We start from the raw sequence: 18,090 nt of genomic DNA, 5'->3' as shown, positions 1-18,090 counted from the left end.
TTACAACATCCTCTTCTATAATTTGGAGAACATTGTTTTGAAGAACACGATCAGATTTTTTGTAACACCCAAAATCACCAGTAAATTCAAATCTAGAGTTCAACCATGTTGGAGAGATTGTGGAGCATTTAATGTTAACCACACACATGTTTTCTAGCTTTGTCCCAGAATCACACCGTTCTGGGACAAAATACACAAGGAGATTGTAACAATATTGGGCTACACAATACCTAAAACTTGTTTGGTTTTATATCTTGGTCTCTTGGAAAATACTGCACTTAAAAATGACTATTATTTATTTAAAATTCTTCTAACGGCAGCCAAAAAGGTAATCATCAGGAAATGGTGCCAACCTGAACCTCCTACTACAAAGGAATGGATACAGACTGTAAACTCATTATTTGAGACAGAGATTTTAACACACAGAGTAAGGACAAAGGAAGAGCAATGCCAGGACAAATGGGAAAAATGGACAAATGTCACATCAAAATTAAAGGACTAATTTTGAATATAAAGGGTCCCCTTGTGTTATGTGTTATTTAACTAAGAGTCTCCCCCGAGAGTGTAGTTTGCTTTTTTCTTGGTTTGTTCTTTTCTGTCTCTTATATTTTCTGTGTATTGTTTGACCTTTTTTCTTGATTGTATCTAAAAATGTAAATAAAAATAAAGTTATTAAAAAAAAAGTCAATGTTACTCAATCAGTACATGCTAATGTTTTTAAGTTTTGAAAATGTCATTTTTTAGGCAAGTTTGCATACAATTTTCAAGTAAAATCCACTTATTTTGTTTTAGTGTAGCATAGCATGCTAAGGTAACTTAAATGGTTTAAGTCAATGAGTTTCCTCAAATCAAGTTCAATTAATTTATCAGATTTAACAGTATACACTCACAATCCTTTTTGCCATAGGCTTCTATGCATTTTTATTGTCACCATCTGAAAATAAAAAACAGAAAATCTTCTATTTTCATAAGATAAAATGGAAATATATTTTTAGAATCTAAACCTAAAATCCATAAATAGGACAGGAGAAAAGAAATAGGGATGGATGTAATAAATAAAAGTTTGAGGAAACAAGAAATTTCTATGGTGAAGGAGTGGGTAGATAGTATTCTACCTTTCCTTGAGAATAGTTTTGTTCTCTTTTTTCCATTGGTCCTTGAAATCGGAGGAGAATTCATGCCAGATGGAAAATAAAGTGTTGGGGGAAGCCTCCTTTTCTCCTGCTTTGGGCTTCACTGAATAGAACACCGTCAGCTCTATGAACCTAAAGAGAACAGACACATCCACAATGTCATTTTTATATTTAACAACCAGAGAGAGATACAGCTACAGTTCCTAAATTTGTCTTACTTTTTGAAATAAGATTTTGTGAAAAAATATATTAAGTATAAAGTAATCACAGTGATATGCAGGAAACTATGACATCAATGAGTGTTAAACAGAAAAAACAGACTGAGCTTACAGTTTGTGAGTGCTGCTGAGTTGAGCATCCAGGATCTCTAGTTCACTTTTAGCTAACAAAGGAAGAAAAGTTTGAAACTCAGTTTCATTTCATTTGTTTATTTGTTGGTAGCACACAGCAAAGGTCAGTACACACATTCACTCCAATAAACACAGTAGCAGTTCAGGCACTGTCTATCTCCCACCCTGTCCTTGCATTTCATTACAGAACCAGTACTGAAAATGCTGTAATGAAGGCCTGGCCTCTAGTGGCTGAAAGAAGAATTCTGCTGGAAAATGAGGAAAGATCCCTCCTGATAGCCTAATCATGGTTGGTTAATAGATTTACAGCATACCTTGTGCAAGAAATGCATCCATCTTCTCTTTGAAAGGCTGCAAGTTATCTTCATCAGACACCTTGCACACCTTTTCCACTTCCGATGTACATGCTAGTTAAAGTGATGAGTGTAAAACATCTGGGTTACATAAACAACATTTATTAATAATAAAATAAGATTTGCATGTTGTGCCTGAGTGTATGTTGTAATATTCCTGTTCCTGACATTGTGTAAGAACATTGTATCCAGACTACACTGTGTGCACAATTATTAGCCATGTTTTAGTTTATAAAACTAACAATTATAATAATTTGTATACATATTTTCCAACTCCAAGCGGTATAAACTTGAATGATTATTGAATATAAACACATCAGCTGATGTGTATTTGTTTAATGAGGGAGAGTGGGGCCTCACCCTATATCAAGGTGTGCAGAATTATTAGGCACCTTATTTTCCTCAGGCAAAATGGATAAAAAAGAGATTTAAGAGACTGAAAAGTCAAAAATTTTAAAAAGTCCTTCAAAGGGATGCCGCACTCTTGAAATTGCTAAGATATAGGGGTGTGATCACAGAACCATCTAACTGCTTGCTGCAAGTAGTGAACAAAGTTGCAAGAAATGTGTTGAGAAAAAAAGAGGTAAATTTACTGCCAAAAATTTGAGAAGAATCAAAGTTGATTATCTTCCATTGCTGTTATATTGCAGAACTGCAACCTATCTGAAGTTCCCATTAGTACAAGATGTTCAGAGTTCAGAGACATGGCTAAGGTAAGGAAGGCTGAAACCCGGCCACCACTAAACAAGACACATAAGTTGAAACATCAATACTGGGCCAAGACAGATCTGAAGACAGATCTTTCAAAGGTCTTATGGACTGATGAGATGAGAGTGACTCTTGAAGGACCAGATGGACGGGCCTGTGGCTGGATCAGTAATGGGCACAGAGCTCCACTTTGCATCAGACACCAGCAAGGTGGAGGCAGGTACTTGTATGGGCTGCTATTACTAAAGATGAGCTAGTTGGACCTTTTCAGGTTGAAGATGGACTCAAAATTAACTCCACAGCCTACTACCAATTTTTAGAAGACACTTTCTTCAAGCAGTGGTACAGGAAAAAGTCTGCATCTTTCAAGAAGACCATGATTTTTATGAAGGACAATGCTCCATCGCATGCATCAAGTACTCCTCTATGTGGCTAGCCTTAAAGATGAAAGAATAATGAAGTAGTCCCCTTCCTCACCAGACCTAAACCCCATTAAAAACCTATGGGCCCTTCTTAAATGAGAGATTTACAGTGATAGAAAACAGAACACATCTCTGAACAGTGTCTGGGTTGTGGTTGCTGCTGCACAAAAAGATCGTCAAGAGATCAAGAAACTGATAGATTCCATGAATGAAAGTTTGTCAGTTCAACTGCTATTGAAAAGAAGGGTGGCTATATTGGTCACTGATTTATTTTTTAAATGTTACAAATATTTATTTGTCAATTTTATTCTCACTTTAACGGATGACAATAAACAGGTGAGATGGGAAAATTTTCAGTTTTAATTCAGTTGCATAATAATTCTGCACACTAATTGTTGCCCAATAATCGTGCACACATATATATTGTCTTAAAATAGCCAAAATCTCACTTTTGCTTTCTTAAATATTCAGGTTTGAGAGGTTATTGTTTGAGAGCACTGTAGTTGTTTAGTAATTAAATTAATCCCCAAAACTACAACTTGAGTAATAATTGTGCATACAGCATACAGCTTCTGATGGCATATCAAGCAGATTAAAATAATCTCTCTCTCAGATCCTTCGGTCATCATGACTGGACGCTCTGTTTCGTAGCAATCTAGCATCTGGATTTATTTTTATTCTACCTTTTTTCCTTCTTTTTCTTCAATATTCTGATTTAATGGAGCATGAGTTTATTATCTTGTTGATTTTTTTTCTACACGTGTGTTACCTCTGAGGTCCTTCCGAAGTCGAATGAAGTCCTTCTGAAAATCTTCAAATTTCATCTGTGAAACTTGGAACAGGTCATGAGGCTCAGGAAGAGGAAACACAGATGTCTCCTTCCCAGCATCCTTTTGATCAACACATACATATTAAACAGTATGAAAGATTGACAACAGGAAAGTAAAAATGCCAAATTAAAAGTGCACAGATTTATCACTAATTTATCACGTTGCAGGTAAAATGTTCATTTTTAAATTTTTATGTAGTGAAATGTAGTAATGACTACCTGCCAGTTTTAACAGGTGGTCGTTTTAATAGATCAGGATGATGCATTTAATAACTTGAGTACAGAAATAATAAATCATGGTTATGAAAACAGTGAAGTCCAGTCTTTGTTTTGCTGCTTTCTGACTTCAATAGCTGTTGAAGTCAGAAATTGTTTGCGCTAGGGTTCACTGGAGGGAACCCTATTCCCAATTCTTATGAGCCCAATGAGAGGAGTTGGGTGTAAGTCATAAAATAAAAGTATGTTTTATCTTTATTACTACCATATACCATGTATTAATGGTCTCATTCCAGTCAAACAACTGTTGAAACCTGTGAAGCTGCAGAACAAAGACTGGGCATCACTTGTTTACTGCTATCAGTGACCTTGGTTTTCTTTTAACATTGTTGACTTCAAAAGCAATACCCAATATATTACCTTCATAAACTGTATAGATTTTTAAATCAGCACCCATTGCTTTTTGTCATTAATCTTGAAGGTGTCAGTAATAAATTGAGTTTTTTAAACATCATGTCTATTCTCTGTTCCCTATACAATGCATATCAACAAAGTTTAGTTAATTGTATTAGGGTTTTAGACAAAAAAAAATTAGTGCATAATTGTAAAGTGGAAAAAAGTAAAACCAAAGAGCACATGAAATTTTAAGGCAAGTTTATACAAAGGTAAAATTCACATAACTTGGCTTTATTTAATACTAACATTACTTCTGAAAGCAATTTCTTGCACAGAGTTTTGTTTATGTCTCAGAATAAAGGGAGCTGAATTCAAATGCCTTTTATTTCTACGACATTTAAGGTTGTATTGTTTTTGTGTCATTTTACAATTGTGCCCTACTTTGTATTGGTCTATCACATAAAATCCCAATAAAATGTGTTTTGTGTGTGTGGTTAATAGACATGCAATGCACAGTAACCATCTGATTGTAAGGAAACTTTGGACATTACAATAACATTAAGACATGTAAAATGCTGCAAAGGAAAAAATCTGAAAGTTTGAGCTAATAAAGAAAGGTAGACGTTTACCTCATCAAAGTGTCTGAGGTAGTAGGCTACAATGTATGACAGAAGACTTTTAGCGCCATCCTGCATGTAGAAAAACAACAAGAAGAGACACTGACATTTTGAACAGCGTGGAGATAACAGTACAAACAATAAAGTGATGTTTACTATTTCCAATAGCTGTATAAACTGCCCGTTCAAGTTTCTATCATTTTGTGAAGATAGCAATTTTTTTGTACTACAATCATGTACATGCAAAATGTTTATAAAAGACCAAATAAATACTACTTTACCAAACATTTCTATGAAGTAGTCTGTTCTTGTGTCACAAATTACTGTTATGGAATTTGGAAACAAGCTGATGTAAATTTGATTTGATGTCATTTGATGTATGACTAGCCACCGAAACACCCACGGGCTTCTTTTTATACTGTATCTTAAAATGTAAGGGTTTAATTACATGAATCTGAAGGTCGACTCTGACATAAAAAATACTGTGTTTCTTTTTATTGTGTGTAAGCTTTGCTTTCTCAAACTCCCATTTGGCTATGGCAGATTGCCGCTCACACTGAGCCTGATTCTACTTGAAAGTTCTTCCTGATAGACAAGAAACACTTGTCATTTTTAAAAAAAAACAATTTATTGATGTCAAAGAGAAATTAAATGCTGTAATTAAATTTAATTAAAAATGTGTAGTAGATAGTGATGGCAGTGGGCAGGAAAAATCTCCAGAAAGATCTCCTTCTTTCCATCAAATATTAACATTTATGGCCTCTGAAGCCCTGGGGGCCCTGTTGGAGCCGCTGACTTAATTTGGATTAAACAGAAGTGAAAATAATTAATATTCATTTTAATTGTATTTTTTGATTTGTTGTTTTTAGTACTAGTTGGGTTTAAATAGCGTTTCACTGGCGATGTCTTCCAGTAACATTCCAGTAACATCTTCCAGATGTTAAGTAGACATTTCCTGTCTACTTAACATCTTTTCATAAAAAACACGGTGGACCACCGGTGTACTGCCTCGGCGCCCCGATCAATGGGCTTAGCAAGTTTTCTGGGGGAAACCCTGGCTAAGATGAAATTGGAAAGTGTTTTAGTACATTTTGCACAAAACAAAACAAACGAACAAAAATATTCAAGAGGCCCAAAAATGATTTCAAGTTGGAATGTTATATGATTTCTTTACTCACATTGCTCTTGACATCTTTGAGTTTTGGCAAAATCTCAAGAGTGAAGCCATCAGCTTGACCTCTTGTTCGATTCCCACCATTCATGAAATTACCAAATGCCAGAACCAAACCTAGAATCTTCTTTACTGAAACATTGTCCTGCAGAGTCTGTCAAAAAGGTTGAAGACAAAGGCAAATAATGAATGGTTTGGTTTCTTTTTCTGATATTACATAGATGAAAAGAAAAGTTTAAAAAATCTATGGGAATAAGGAGAAAGATAAAATAATATGAACATTTTATTATTATATTTATATATTAATTGTAAAAGAACTAAACAATCAACATGATTTGTTGAACCAACTAACTTCCATCCAGATAAAAATTCAATATTAAATCAAAAACAAACCTCCTCCTCAAAAGGAGCAACAAAAACAATCACTAAAAGCAAGGCTTGGTTCCAACAGAATTAACTAATATTTCTGCTAACAAATAAGCCTGGCTTGTTGTGACTTCCAACCTGCTGACCTTTGTTACATGTCTTCCCACTCTCTCACAACAAACTTACCTATCAATTACCACTATGAAGACCACTAGAGCAACAAAAATCCTTGACAAAATAAATAAAGATAATCAACACATTACTTAAGTGAAACAAATCTGTCAATCTTGGCCCATGTTCTTTCAGGCTCCTAATGTGACATCAGTGGCTCAATATACTGTATGCGGTACTACCCAGCGGCACAACTACACAACTACACAACTGAGGTGTATGTACAGTTAGGCCTGTCACAATAACAAATTTTGCTGAGCGATTAGTTGTCTCAAAAATTATTGCGATAAACGATAATATTGTTTGAAGACCATTTTAAACTGATTTAATGGAAATGACATAATAATGCATGCAATTTCCTGCCAAAGATAGATACACTTTATTTTCAAAAGAACACTTAACACTGGAACTGATAAACAAAATAAACAAAACAACCAAAAATAAAATGGATTCTCAGTCTCCCAATTAAGAAAAAATGTACTTGAATAAAAACTAAACAACATAAAGCCAAAGTGGAAATAAATACTGCATTCAACCAAAAGGCTGCAGATTATGAAGTCTGTATTGCCCTTCAGTAATCATTAGATTTAAATAGAGATGATGGGCACATCGACTACCTGATGCAATAGTTCACAATACCCAATTTTTTCCCCAATTTTCCCCTTACGACAATCTTAGATCATTCTCTAAGATTGTCGTTTGCATTTCGTAATCGATCATCCTGTAGCATGGTGGTCGCTCTGATCTAAATCAGGGGTTTTCCCCAACTGGGAGCATTAAGGCAGCCTGTTGAATGTGACAGGTAGCCAATCAGAAAGCAAGGATTCCCCTCTGTGCTTTTGAGGGGAAATTACGAAGGGGAATCCCAAACAGCTGACACAGTGCAAAGGGTAGTCCAGCTGACATTGGAGATGATATGTGGAAACAACATTAATGTTTACTCAACATTTTGTGCAAAGAATATAGAAATGACAAGGGGAGGAGTTGGAGCAAAATTGCTACCACAGTTGATAAACCCGGTAACTTTTCAGCTGTTCTTCGTTAACGTGACATAAATAGGTTATAATGATTTTCATTCAGTCAGGACTGACACTAGCCACATGCATTGCAGTTAGATTGTTGTAAAGCATTGATAAATGCCTGGTTTCAAACTTAGTTAACTGGACTTGTAGCCATTATTTTGTGCCAATTGTTGGACACCACACGGCACGATCGAACCCGATCGAACCGTTATACCTAGGATTTCTGTCAGCTAATGTGTGGTCTCTCAGGTTTTGAAAATGGGCCGACAATCGGCCCATTTTCAAACTTTAAGACAACTTTAAGATCGTGTCGTGTGCGCTGGGCATTACACTAAGGAAATAAGGAAGGGAGGGGTCAGTGGAGAGCATCGGAGTTGAGCCTTTTTTACATTCAGTGTCATCAACAGAAAGAGAAAAAGGCCGGAAGAAACGATAAAGCTGATAATTAAAATGAGGTCAATAGTTTTAATTTATTGTGCGATTAATTGATTAATTGATTTATTGTTTATCGCGACAGGCCTATGTACAGTTACTGTCTGGACACTGTGATGTATCTGATTTATCAGATACATAAGTCAGATACATGTATCTTGTACACCACAATATGTGGTGTTATATTGCAGAGTACAATATAACACCACTGTAGTAATGTTATATTGGGTAAGGACATTTAACCTCATGTGACATTTAACCTGCCAAGTTCTATAACAAGGGTCACCAACCTTTTTGAGTCAAAGAGCTATAGTGACACAGAGTACACACAAACACAAGTTTATGTGTGTTTGATACACACATAAACTTGTACATCTCATCTTTAATTAAAGTATCAATAATAATAAATGTACATATGTGTGAATAAATTACTGCCCAGAGATCTATTAAAAAAAGAATGAAACAAAAAACAGGGCAATGTTTCATCATTTAATATATAAGTTAGCCAAAGAGCCACTTCTGTTAGCCTCAATGTGAGTAGCCTCTTCTGTAGAACCACCTAGACTGCAGGTCTGTGTCTGAGACATTTTGTTAGCATGTATTCAGTCATTCTTATGGCTTGATAGGGACTCAGGTTATACCAACTGACAATCCACATTAATAAAACAGTGAAATAATACTGACCACAAAACACTGTATTTATAAAACATAATGTTTTTCCTACACAAAGTAGGAAAAATGTTGTTTTTAATGTTAAAAAAAATAAATGGTTTTTCTTCACAATATTTATTTATTTAGTACTAATCTATTTGTATGATTTGTTCTTTAAATTGCCATTTATATCATTTTTTGGTCTCAGAAAATGATGAAAGGATCAAGGGCGATTCTGACCTTTAGGGGTGCTTAGCCTCCAGAAGTGCTAAGGCCCAAGAGAAGATATTTATTGGTGCATTTTTTTTTAAATGTCACTGCTTATTTACATACATTCAGATATGAAATTAAGTAGTTTTGTCCAACTAAAACTGTTAACAACTACAGCTCTGGAAAAAATGAAGACCACTGCACTAAACCCATTGAAAACCTCATGGTTATTCCACAAAATATTGATTTCTGAACTCTTCCTGAGTTAAAACATTAGTATTGCTGTTTCTAAATGAATATGAACTTGTTTTCTTTGCATTATTTGAGGTCTGAAAGCATTGCATCTTTTTCATAGTTTTGATCATTTCTCATTTTCTGGAAATAAATTCTAAACTTTTGCTTGGAATTTGGGAGACATGTCAGTAGTTCATAGAATAAAAGAACAATGTCCATTTTACTCAAACATATACATATAAAGAGTAAAATCAGAGAACTGATAATTTTGCAGTGATCTCTTGATTTTTTTCTAGAGCTGTATAAACTCAGTTTGAAACAGACTCTCAAGACTACATCATACCTGCCAACATCTGCTAACATTAATGAGGCAAGCAGCTGTGGAGTGACACAGTCCCAGAGGGGCCTGGGTCATGCTCCCCCGGAAATTAAGATAAAATCTACTCAAAACTATGTATTTCCAGTCATTTGAAGAACATTTTACTAAATTCATAGCATTAATAAACATAAAACCAGTTTATTATCAAGGTAGACCTGAACTTTATTTGAAAATCATACTTAGAAATTGCAATACCCTTATTTTTATCTGAACATTGTGTTCAGATAAAAACATAAAGGATGTTTTTTTTTTTAAAGAAACAACATTCTTGCTTTTTTCTTTAAACAAAAATGTATGTCAATCAATGGAAAAGTAGACATTATGAGTCAGGATTTTGCTATTTCAGTTTACAATTCAGGAAGTGCATAAAACTCTTTTCTATTCACAAAGAAACAGCCTAACTTAACATTCTGTACTGTTCTTTAGTTCGACCTTATTTAAGTGACTCCAGAGAGGTTTGGGTAATTAATTACAAAACAACACAGCAGTCACTAATCAAACTTCAAAAAAGAGCAACAAGAGTAATTAACAAGGCTAAGTACCAGGATCAAACTAACCCATTATTTATCCAAATATTTTACACATATACACAATTTTGTACTGAACTACAAAATATTCTTCAAATAAATAAAGCCAATGTTCTACACAATTTCCATTCATAATACTTAATTAATACTAAATTGATGAAGTACTGCATTTGTGGCACACAGGCCATTTTGATGAAATAGTCAAGGTAAATTAATACTGTTTTGTGTTTGTGTGTGTTATTGACTAGTTGTGTCGCAGTTTCACGTGGTTGCAGAGGGGGTCAGTATCACTCCGCCGTTGCTAGGAGACGACGGTTGTGGAACGATGTTTCTTTCTAACGGCTGTGTAGCGATACTGTGCTAACTGAGTTACTTTGTAACAATTATTAAATTAAAATGTTGCGGACACAATCACAACATCTCGCTTGATTGTTTGACCCCGTTACATTTGCCACTTGAAATTGCCCATTGCAGAAAAATCGCTAAGCATAATATTTTGCTGCTCAAATTGTTATCTGAATAAATGTGCTGATGATACAAGTTTGCCCCCATGTAGCTGGGTAAAAAAATATATAACGGTTTTTACTGGTGTTTTTTTTCTTGAAGGCTGGTTCTAGACCAAATTTACCATGGGGCCAATATAGTCTGTGTTTTTATAGGGACATTTGAAAAAAATTAAACAAAAAATAGAGCAATATTTCATCATTTGATATATTAAGTGAGTCAAAGAGCTACTTGCGTCTAAAGATATCCAGGTTGCAGATCCTGATCTAGCAGATGGAAAATGTCTATCTTAGTGCAGCAGCTAAAAGTGCAGCCCTAATTTTTAATTCATTGTTAAAGTAAAATTGTAAAGATTTAAAAATTCTATCACTGAATATTAACAAAATATATTTATTTAGTATGATTTCTTCAGTTCCCCTATTGGCCCCCGTCTAGAACCGCCCATGAACTGAAGTTCTGGGTCTGGAGCATTTTTGGTTAGCATGTTTTTTCTTCGTTGTGTGACGGTGTGGTGCGAGGTTGGAGAAGGAGTTAGCAATGGTGGTTAGCCACTCTAACCCAAAACAGCAGGACGCACTGTTGAAGTATTCCACACTTTCACTTTATTTTCACGTTGTCTATGTAAAGCCAGATTTCCACGGTACTAACATTATAGTCTCATACATGAGAAAAGAAACGATAGTTTACCGCTCTGCACCTCATCATCACCGATGATCTCTACAACAACGTGGAAGAGGAGTTCTTACTCTGTACAATAGTACAACAAAGGAAAAAGGAAATAGGCGCCCCCTTGTGGTGATACCGACTCATCTCTAGGAACTAAGCATTATAATGACTGTTACAGTTAAGTCAAGTTATCCAAACTGGTAAATCACATTCATAAAATAATAGCGATATAATACATTAAATTAACACTGACCAATGTATTCATACAATATATATCAACATTTCTGAATAAAACACACAGAAAGCCTTAAACTCTTTTGATGTAGGAAATATTTATGTATGTACTGCTAATCTATTAGTATGATTTGTTCTTTAAATAGCTATTTATATTATTTTAGCTAATACTATTATATATTAAATAAAGTATAATCCTCCAAACTCAACATCCTAAGCAAATAATCAATCCATAATAGTCGACTAAAAGCACAATAAGAGCACTGAGTGATGAAGAGATTCTGATGTCTGGTTCTTTAGGTTCTGGCGGGTCTGCAGTGTTCCTCTCCTGATCTATTCTGTCTGATATCGTACAACCCACTGTGCACCACTGAATATCGCCGACCCATTTTTTTTTTAATGCCCCTATTCAACGTCACTGAAATTGTTTAGCCTGGAATGTGCGTCTTCCCACTACCATCTGTATTTTTGCCAGATGTTTTACTTCTAAGGACGGTGTAGTATCGGGTGGACATTTTAAAAAGACGCGGGTTGATAACAGCTCACGCGGCTGCTTAGTGTCCTCTCTAGGCAACCGCAACAGCAGCCTCGTCTGTAGGGATGGGGAGTCCTACTTAGGTTCCGCCACGACAATTTAGCTGACCTTAATATTTCCCGTGTTTTGTTTTGGTCATTATTATCATACTTATTGTTGAGATGTGTGATAGGTGTGTTTATCAGGCATTTATAAAAATACGGAATAAATCGCGTCCCGTACTGCTTCAATACGGGCGAAGACAACAACAACCACCTGTCATTTTAGGCTAGCTTAAGCTAACCTGAATATTTACAACCCTCCTGCTGACATTACTTACCAACTGTCTTTCAACCACTTTGAAAAGATTTTCTTCATCTCTCCAACATATCTATCCCTCCCCCTTTTCCGTTTTGTGCCCCGAAGTTTTTTTCTGCCGCCCCATTTTTAGCTCCCTGTTGTCGAGCGCACTACTACCGTTCAAATTTGAAAGAAAAAGAAACGCCCTGGTCCTTGAAGGGGCGCGTGCCCAAGCGACCTGTGTGGGAAGCGCTGTTAAGTAGCCTACATAAAATGCTGACTAAAAAAATTCCCCACATTGTTTTTGCGCCGGTGTTCTGTCAGATCAGTATACGCTGTCAGATCGTCGTGCTGACGGCTATATCCATCAGACATGTATACGCTGTCATTACCATATGATTTTATTTTATCAGCAACATAGAATCATGACGTAGATCGTCATACGCTTTAACTAACAGCTGTATGACTTCCTGACTTAGCGGTTAAGTAAGTAGGTTAATGAGTTTTACACGGGCGTGTGTTGTAGTTGACGGCAGCTGCAGCTAGACCCTGCTTTAAATACACTTTGAAACCACGACGATGCATGTATATCTTTCTAGTTATTGAAAACAATTTAATGACTTATTTTCGTCATAACTTGTCATGTATGCTGAACTGACAGCTCCTCTTCGCTCGTACTAACTGCATGTATGCTATTCTGACGGTGTATGATAATCTGATAGAACACCCCCTCTAGTGCAGCGCTACTACATTTTTCACAATTTCAGCATTTTTGATAGTCATTTGATGATCTGAATCCATCCTAGTGGTTGTCCCTTAGTGGTTGTGACTTGGAGCATGGCTGCAACAAGTCACGCTATTTTCCAAAGCATATTCTGAATTCCACTGAATTAGGGCAGACCGGGTATGGTTGTAACACTTTTTGCTCCAGCACCTTTAACTCACAGAATTTTTGAGCTAGAGTTTTCAAACTTTTATACAAAATACCCACATTTGTTTACTACAAATGGCACCAATTCAAACCTCTGCAAGAATATCACAGACCGCATGAGTTCATGTCAAATACATGGTGTTCCTTTGTTACAACCTACCCCGCTACCGAGGTAGGTTGTAACACCTGCTGGGGTAAGTTGTAACAATTAGACAAAAGAAGCAAAAACAGAGGCCACACCATGTGATATGCTTCAAAAAGAGGTTTACTGAATTAAAAGAACAATACAAGAACAATGTCTCTCTCTCTCTCTCTGTGACTGACCATAACTCAAATATACTCTGTTTGTGTGTGTGTGTGCATGTGTGTAAATTATTCTACTAGAACAAACTTCCTTAACATGTATAATGTATGCTTAATGAACACTGAACAAACATGTAGGCCTAACAAAAACCAATGTCAATGTGTGTGTGTGCGTGTGTGTGTGTGTGTATCCTTAATCAGAGTCACAGTGGTGACAAATGAGTGATGGTAGCCCAGGAGTGCAGGCTTGGTGGGCCCAGAGACTGCATAGGGCACATTTTACCCACACTTCCTGTGGCTTTGAGTTGCCAAATGGCTCCATACAGACAACACAAAAATATTCATCATCTGAGGTCTCAGAATCCTCAGCATTGGCTTTTAACATTTTCTTGGCAGGCTTTCTCTCCTTCCTCTTTTGCTTGCCTTTATTCTTTGCAAAGAAACTCTTCCTTACATTTTTGATTCCTCTTCTCTGTTTTTCTTCCATCAGTGCTTGTTTCACTGGTGTGTCAGTGAGTATTTCAGATTTCCTTTTCTTCCTGATCCTGCCAGTTGTTTTCCTTGGCCCTGCTTTTGGAAATGGCCGCATAGCCAAAGGATTGAATGCCTGACCAGGAGATACCCCCGAGGTGCTTGGCTCATCTGGAGCACAGGACATGGTCGCATCATTAACTGCAGAGGAGCCAGAAGTAGTAGTCTCCAGGTGAGTTGGAGGAGAGGAGGCCGTCCCTAGATGAGTTGGTGGAGACTGTGGCTGGAAAGCTCCAGATGTCAGTGATGTACCTGGGTCAGGACTAGGGGTTGAACCAATTAGTCGACTAGTCGACTAGTCGACTCTAGGACGTCTCGCGAGTTTTTACATTTCATGTCGACTAGTCGCAGTCATGTGATTGCCGGTGGTGACAGCCTGTGCTGATCTGACAGCACAGTATAGGTCACAAGACACAAGAAAAATAAGTTAATACATTAGTTTAAATGATATGTAGATGGATGCATATTTGTGGTTTTACAGTGTTTTTAAAAGGAGATGGAGTTGCAGCTGCAGTCCACTACAAAACACGAGCCGTCTAAAACTCGCCCCCTTCCCGCTAAGGATGTCACTTAGCCGGCTCGCGAGTGTCTTTGTCACGACGATCTAACTAATACATTATGATGTTATGTTGCTGATTAAATAAAGATCTGCGGTAATGACAGCTGTTGATTTAGGTTGAACAGTTTACGATAACTTTAGTCTATAATGTCCAAATGAAGTGAAAATTTATGAACTTAGCGTTATTTATTTTATTTATAGCTGTAGGAAAGGAAGGGGAGGAGGTGGAGGACGTGCCCGATCAGAGCGAGCCGGTGACCGGGAAAAAAGTCACACGTGAAGAAGATTTTTTGCAACTTTTTGGGCCACATTACCAGAGTTACAGGGGATCAGCAGCACACAGCACCACTGCTGCCGAAGAAATCCTTGATTTTTTTTCGCTACCGCAGATCCCCACCATGGCGAACCCGCTGCAGTGGTGGGCCAGCAACCAGGGCAGATTTCCCCGTCTGGCAAACCTCAGCAGAAAATATTTAGCTGTTCCGGCAACCAGCACTCCCAGCGAGAGGATTTTCTCTCTCGCTGGGAATACCATTACGAGAAAGCGGGCAAGCCTTCATCCGGCTCATGTTGATGCCCTTGTTTTCCTACATGTCAACCAAGAAAAAACCCCAACAACTCTTAGCGAAGAGAATATTGACAGCGAGTGAACTTTATTTACCCCCCCCCCCCCCCCCCCCCCCCCGGCCCCGTGCCACCTCTTTTTATTGTTTTTACATGCCATCTAAAAGATGTGCGTTTCCTTTTTGAATGTTGGTTTCCCAGCAACTTATTATTTATCGTAAACTATCCCGATGTTTTGTTGTTTCACTTGTTGCTGTTCTGTGTAAATGCCGTATTTTTCCGTGAAAACGGGTAATAAAGCCTGTACGTTACTCCAAAGCTTTGCGTCTTGCGTTGCTATGACGTCACAACGACTAGTCAACTCGACATTGACTCGACTTTTATCATGTTGACGTTGACTAGAAAATATCTTAAATCGTTCAATCTGCTGAGTCAGCAGAGCTTCCTGCCGCGCATCGGGCGGAGGAGAAGCAGGTGGTTTCGTTGAATTCAGCTGTAACCAAACGGGATCCGTTCATAACAGGTTTGGCTTGTGATGTTCCAAAAGCTCCATGTAGTCAGTGTGATAATTTGACTCCTATAGTAACTATCCAGAGATCATCAGCATCAGCCGGTGTTTAGAAAAAAAAAGTCAGACCCGACTTTGTGCAACAAACTTTTCCCCGCTGCTCACGAAGAATCTCCATAATAGACTTAGTAAAAGCAGGAGAAGGGGAGAGTGTGTGTGTGGGGGGGGTGGGGGGGGGGTGTCAATATTTGCCGTGAAAATAGCTAATAAAGCCTCCAAGTAGTTGTGAAGGGTTTTTGCGCTTACGTCACTATGACGTCACCGCGACTAGTCGACATCGACTCGACTATTATCATGATGTAGTCGACCTTAAAAAATATGTAGTCGTTCAACCCCTAGTCAGGACGGTCAGTGACTTGTGAGGGTGCATAGTCACACTCCTCAAAAATGTCAGGATTGAAGGGCCAAATACCTGTGGATTGGAAACCGGCTTGAATGTTTTTCGGTGTTGCAGCTGCAGGCAGAGCAGTCTTCACAATACTTGGAATATCATATATCGTCATCGTCTTGGCAGGAAATAGTCAGCCAACACTTCCTCCTGCACCTCAGAGAAGACTTTGTTGCTGCTCCAATTACTTACTCTGGGAAGATCACTGGACCCCTGTTCTCTCAGCTTCTGCAGTGAATTGCAGTATCTGCTCAGTGTTACATGGCAGATCCCATGCGCCTTCGCAACTGATCTGACTGACTTGCTCTTCTTTGTGACCTCATCAGATGCCTTTTTTAAAACATCTGCAGGCACACCTCTATCAGTCTTTCGTATCCACTGCCGAGGCATTCTGTAAAATTATTAAAATCAAAATGTTCTTAGTTGTATGTAAGGGGATGGTTGTAACACTTTTTAAAGATGTGTTACAAACCACCCCAACCCTGTCAGCCATGTTTAGCTAGCTGTAGTAGCATAGTAGTTTGAAATTAGCACAGGAAAATGCATCACATTTTGCCTGAGAAATTACACTTTCATCTAATGTAAGTCATATGGTTTTATCTGCAACAGTATAAGTGCTAAACAAAATATGTTATGTTCCGGGGTTCTGGCTGCATGGTGGGAGTTCCTGTGCACCCTTATTACCTTTTACCACCAGATGGCGACAGGTTCCGGCTGGAGTGCGGTGCATTATTATCCGCAGCTGTTCGTGATCATCTTCATCAGCGGCGCAGACTTAAGGAGTTGGCCGCCAGTCCAGCGTCGCCTGAGTGTTAGCCAGTCACGGTACCTCTGAGCCCGTCTCTGTGTTTCTAGTTGTCTTGAACATTCTAGTAATTATCTTTGTTTACTCCGTTGCCTTTTAGGTGATCCTTTGATGAGATCCCGGTTGAATTCCTGGTTTATGTACCACTCCTCCGTCTCCCCGCTGCACCCGTGCCTACCTGTCCGCTGCCCGCCGCACTCCTCCGTTGTTCCTGGACCCACCAAGAACCGAGACCCCGGACATACTTTGTTTCCCCTCCAAGACTCTGTTCATCTGCAACAAGTAAGATCAGCCTGTTTTTCCCAGAAAGATTTCCTTCCTTCCCACGACCCCTGAACTCACCACTCTGCTCTTTCCTCGTAGTGAACCATTGTTGCCGTCACTGTTTTTGCCCCTGGACCAGACCATCCTGATTCTCGCTGATAATTGTGTGATCATTATTAAATCATTTAACACTGATCCTACCTCTCCTGTCTTGTGTTCTGCATGTGGGCTTGTTAAAAACTACCATCATGACAAAATATAGTCATGGTCAAAAAATTTACTTTCTTACCTCAAAATCAGTTTTTTCTCCTTAGTATCTGCATGTGCCTGTTTCCAGCCTTGACAATCACAATATGGGATTGGGGAGGAAGCGGGTAAACACTGAAATGATCATGTGACTCCTATCTTATCCCTGATTGGTGGAACTGGTGGTGTTACAACTCTCCCTATGTTATAACCATACCCGGTCTCCCCTACTCTTAAATATTTTTTTTACCAAAAGCTTTTTGGGGGAAAAAAGGTTTTGGAAAAAGCTCTAATGACTCACCTTGCATACCCTTTGCAGTGTGTTAATTTTTCTTGTGATTGATGACATACACTCACAGAAGCTGGACTGAAAGAGAATGCAGAAAACTCTGCTGGAGAAGTCTGGTATCAGGGAGAGCTGGTAGAGAAATCTGTAACAAACCAAATGAGATAGCAGGCATTTGTAAGATTGCTTTTGCCAACACAGGATAGGATTGCAGATGTGCATTTTAATTAACAAAACAAC

General features: G+C 37.9%; 1 protein-coding gene across 3 annotated transcripts in view; it reads right to left on the bottom strand.

Moving 5' to 3' along the window:
- Positions 1–18,090, bottom strand: part of LOC102235952 (formin-2-like) — a 103,591-nt gene that overhangs the window by 40,194 nt on the left and 45,307 nt on the right. For 2 of the 3 annotated variants that reach the window (XM_023340739.1, XM_023340740.1), the window contains exons 11-17: positions 17,866–17,995; positions 6,203–6,349; positions 5,037–5,096; positions 3,736–3,856; positions 1,798–1,890; positions 1,464–1,515; positions 1,116–1,265 (exon numbers count right to left, since the gene is read on the bottom strand). In XM_023340739.1, the coding sequence (XP_023196507.1) occupies positions 1,116–1,265; positions 1,464–1,515; positions 1,798–1,890; positions 3,736–3,856; positions 5,037–5,096; positions 6,203–6,349; positions 17,866–17,995 (753 nt within the window). Of the gene's footprint in view, positions 1–1,115; positions 1,266–1,463; positions 1,516–1,797; positions 1,891–3,735; positions 3,857–5,036; positions 5,097–6,202; positions 6,350–17,067; positions 17,328–17,865; positions 17,996–18,090 lie in introns of those variants that run through there. The other variant, XM_023340742.1, reaches the window with a different exon arrangement.

This window comes from Xiphophorus maculatus, chromosome 10, assembly GCF_002775205.1.
Source record: "Xiphophorus maculatus strain JP 163 A chromosome 10, X_maculatus-5.0-male, whole genome shotgun sequence".
Taxonomy (NCBI): domain Eukaryota; kingdom Metazoa; phylum Chordata; class Actinopteri; order Cyprinodontiformes; family Poeciliidae; genus Xiphophorus; species Xiphophorus maculatus.
Note: the sequence above shows the minus strand (reverse complement) of the source record. Positions and strands in the feature narration are given on the sequence as shown.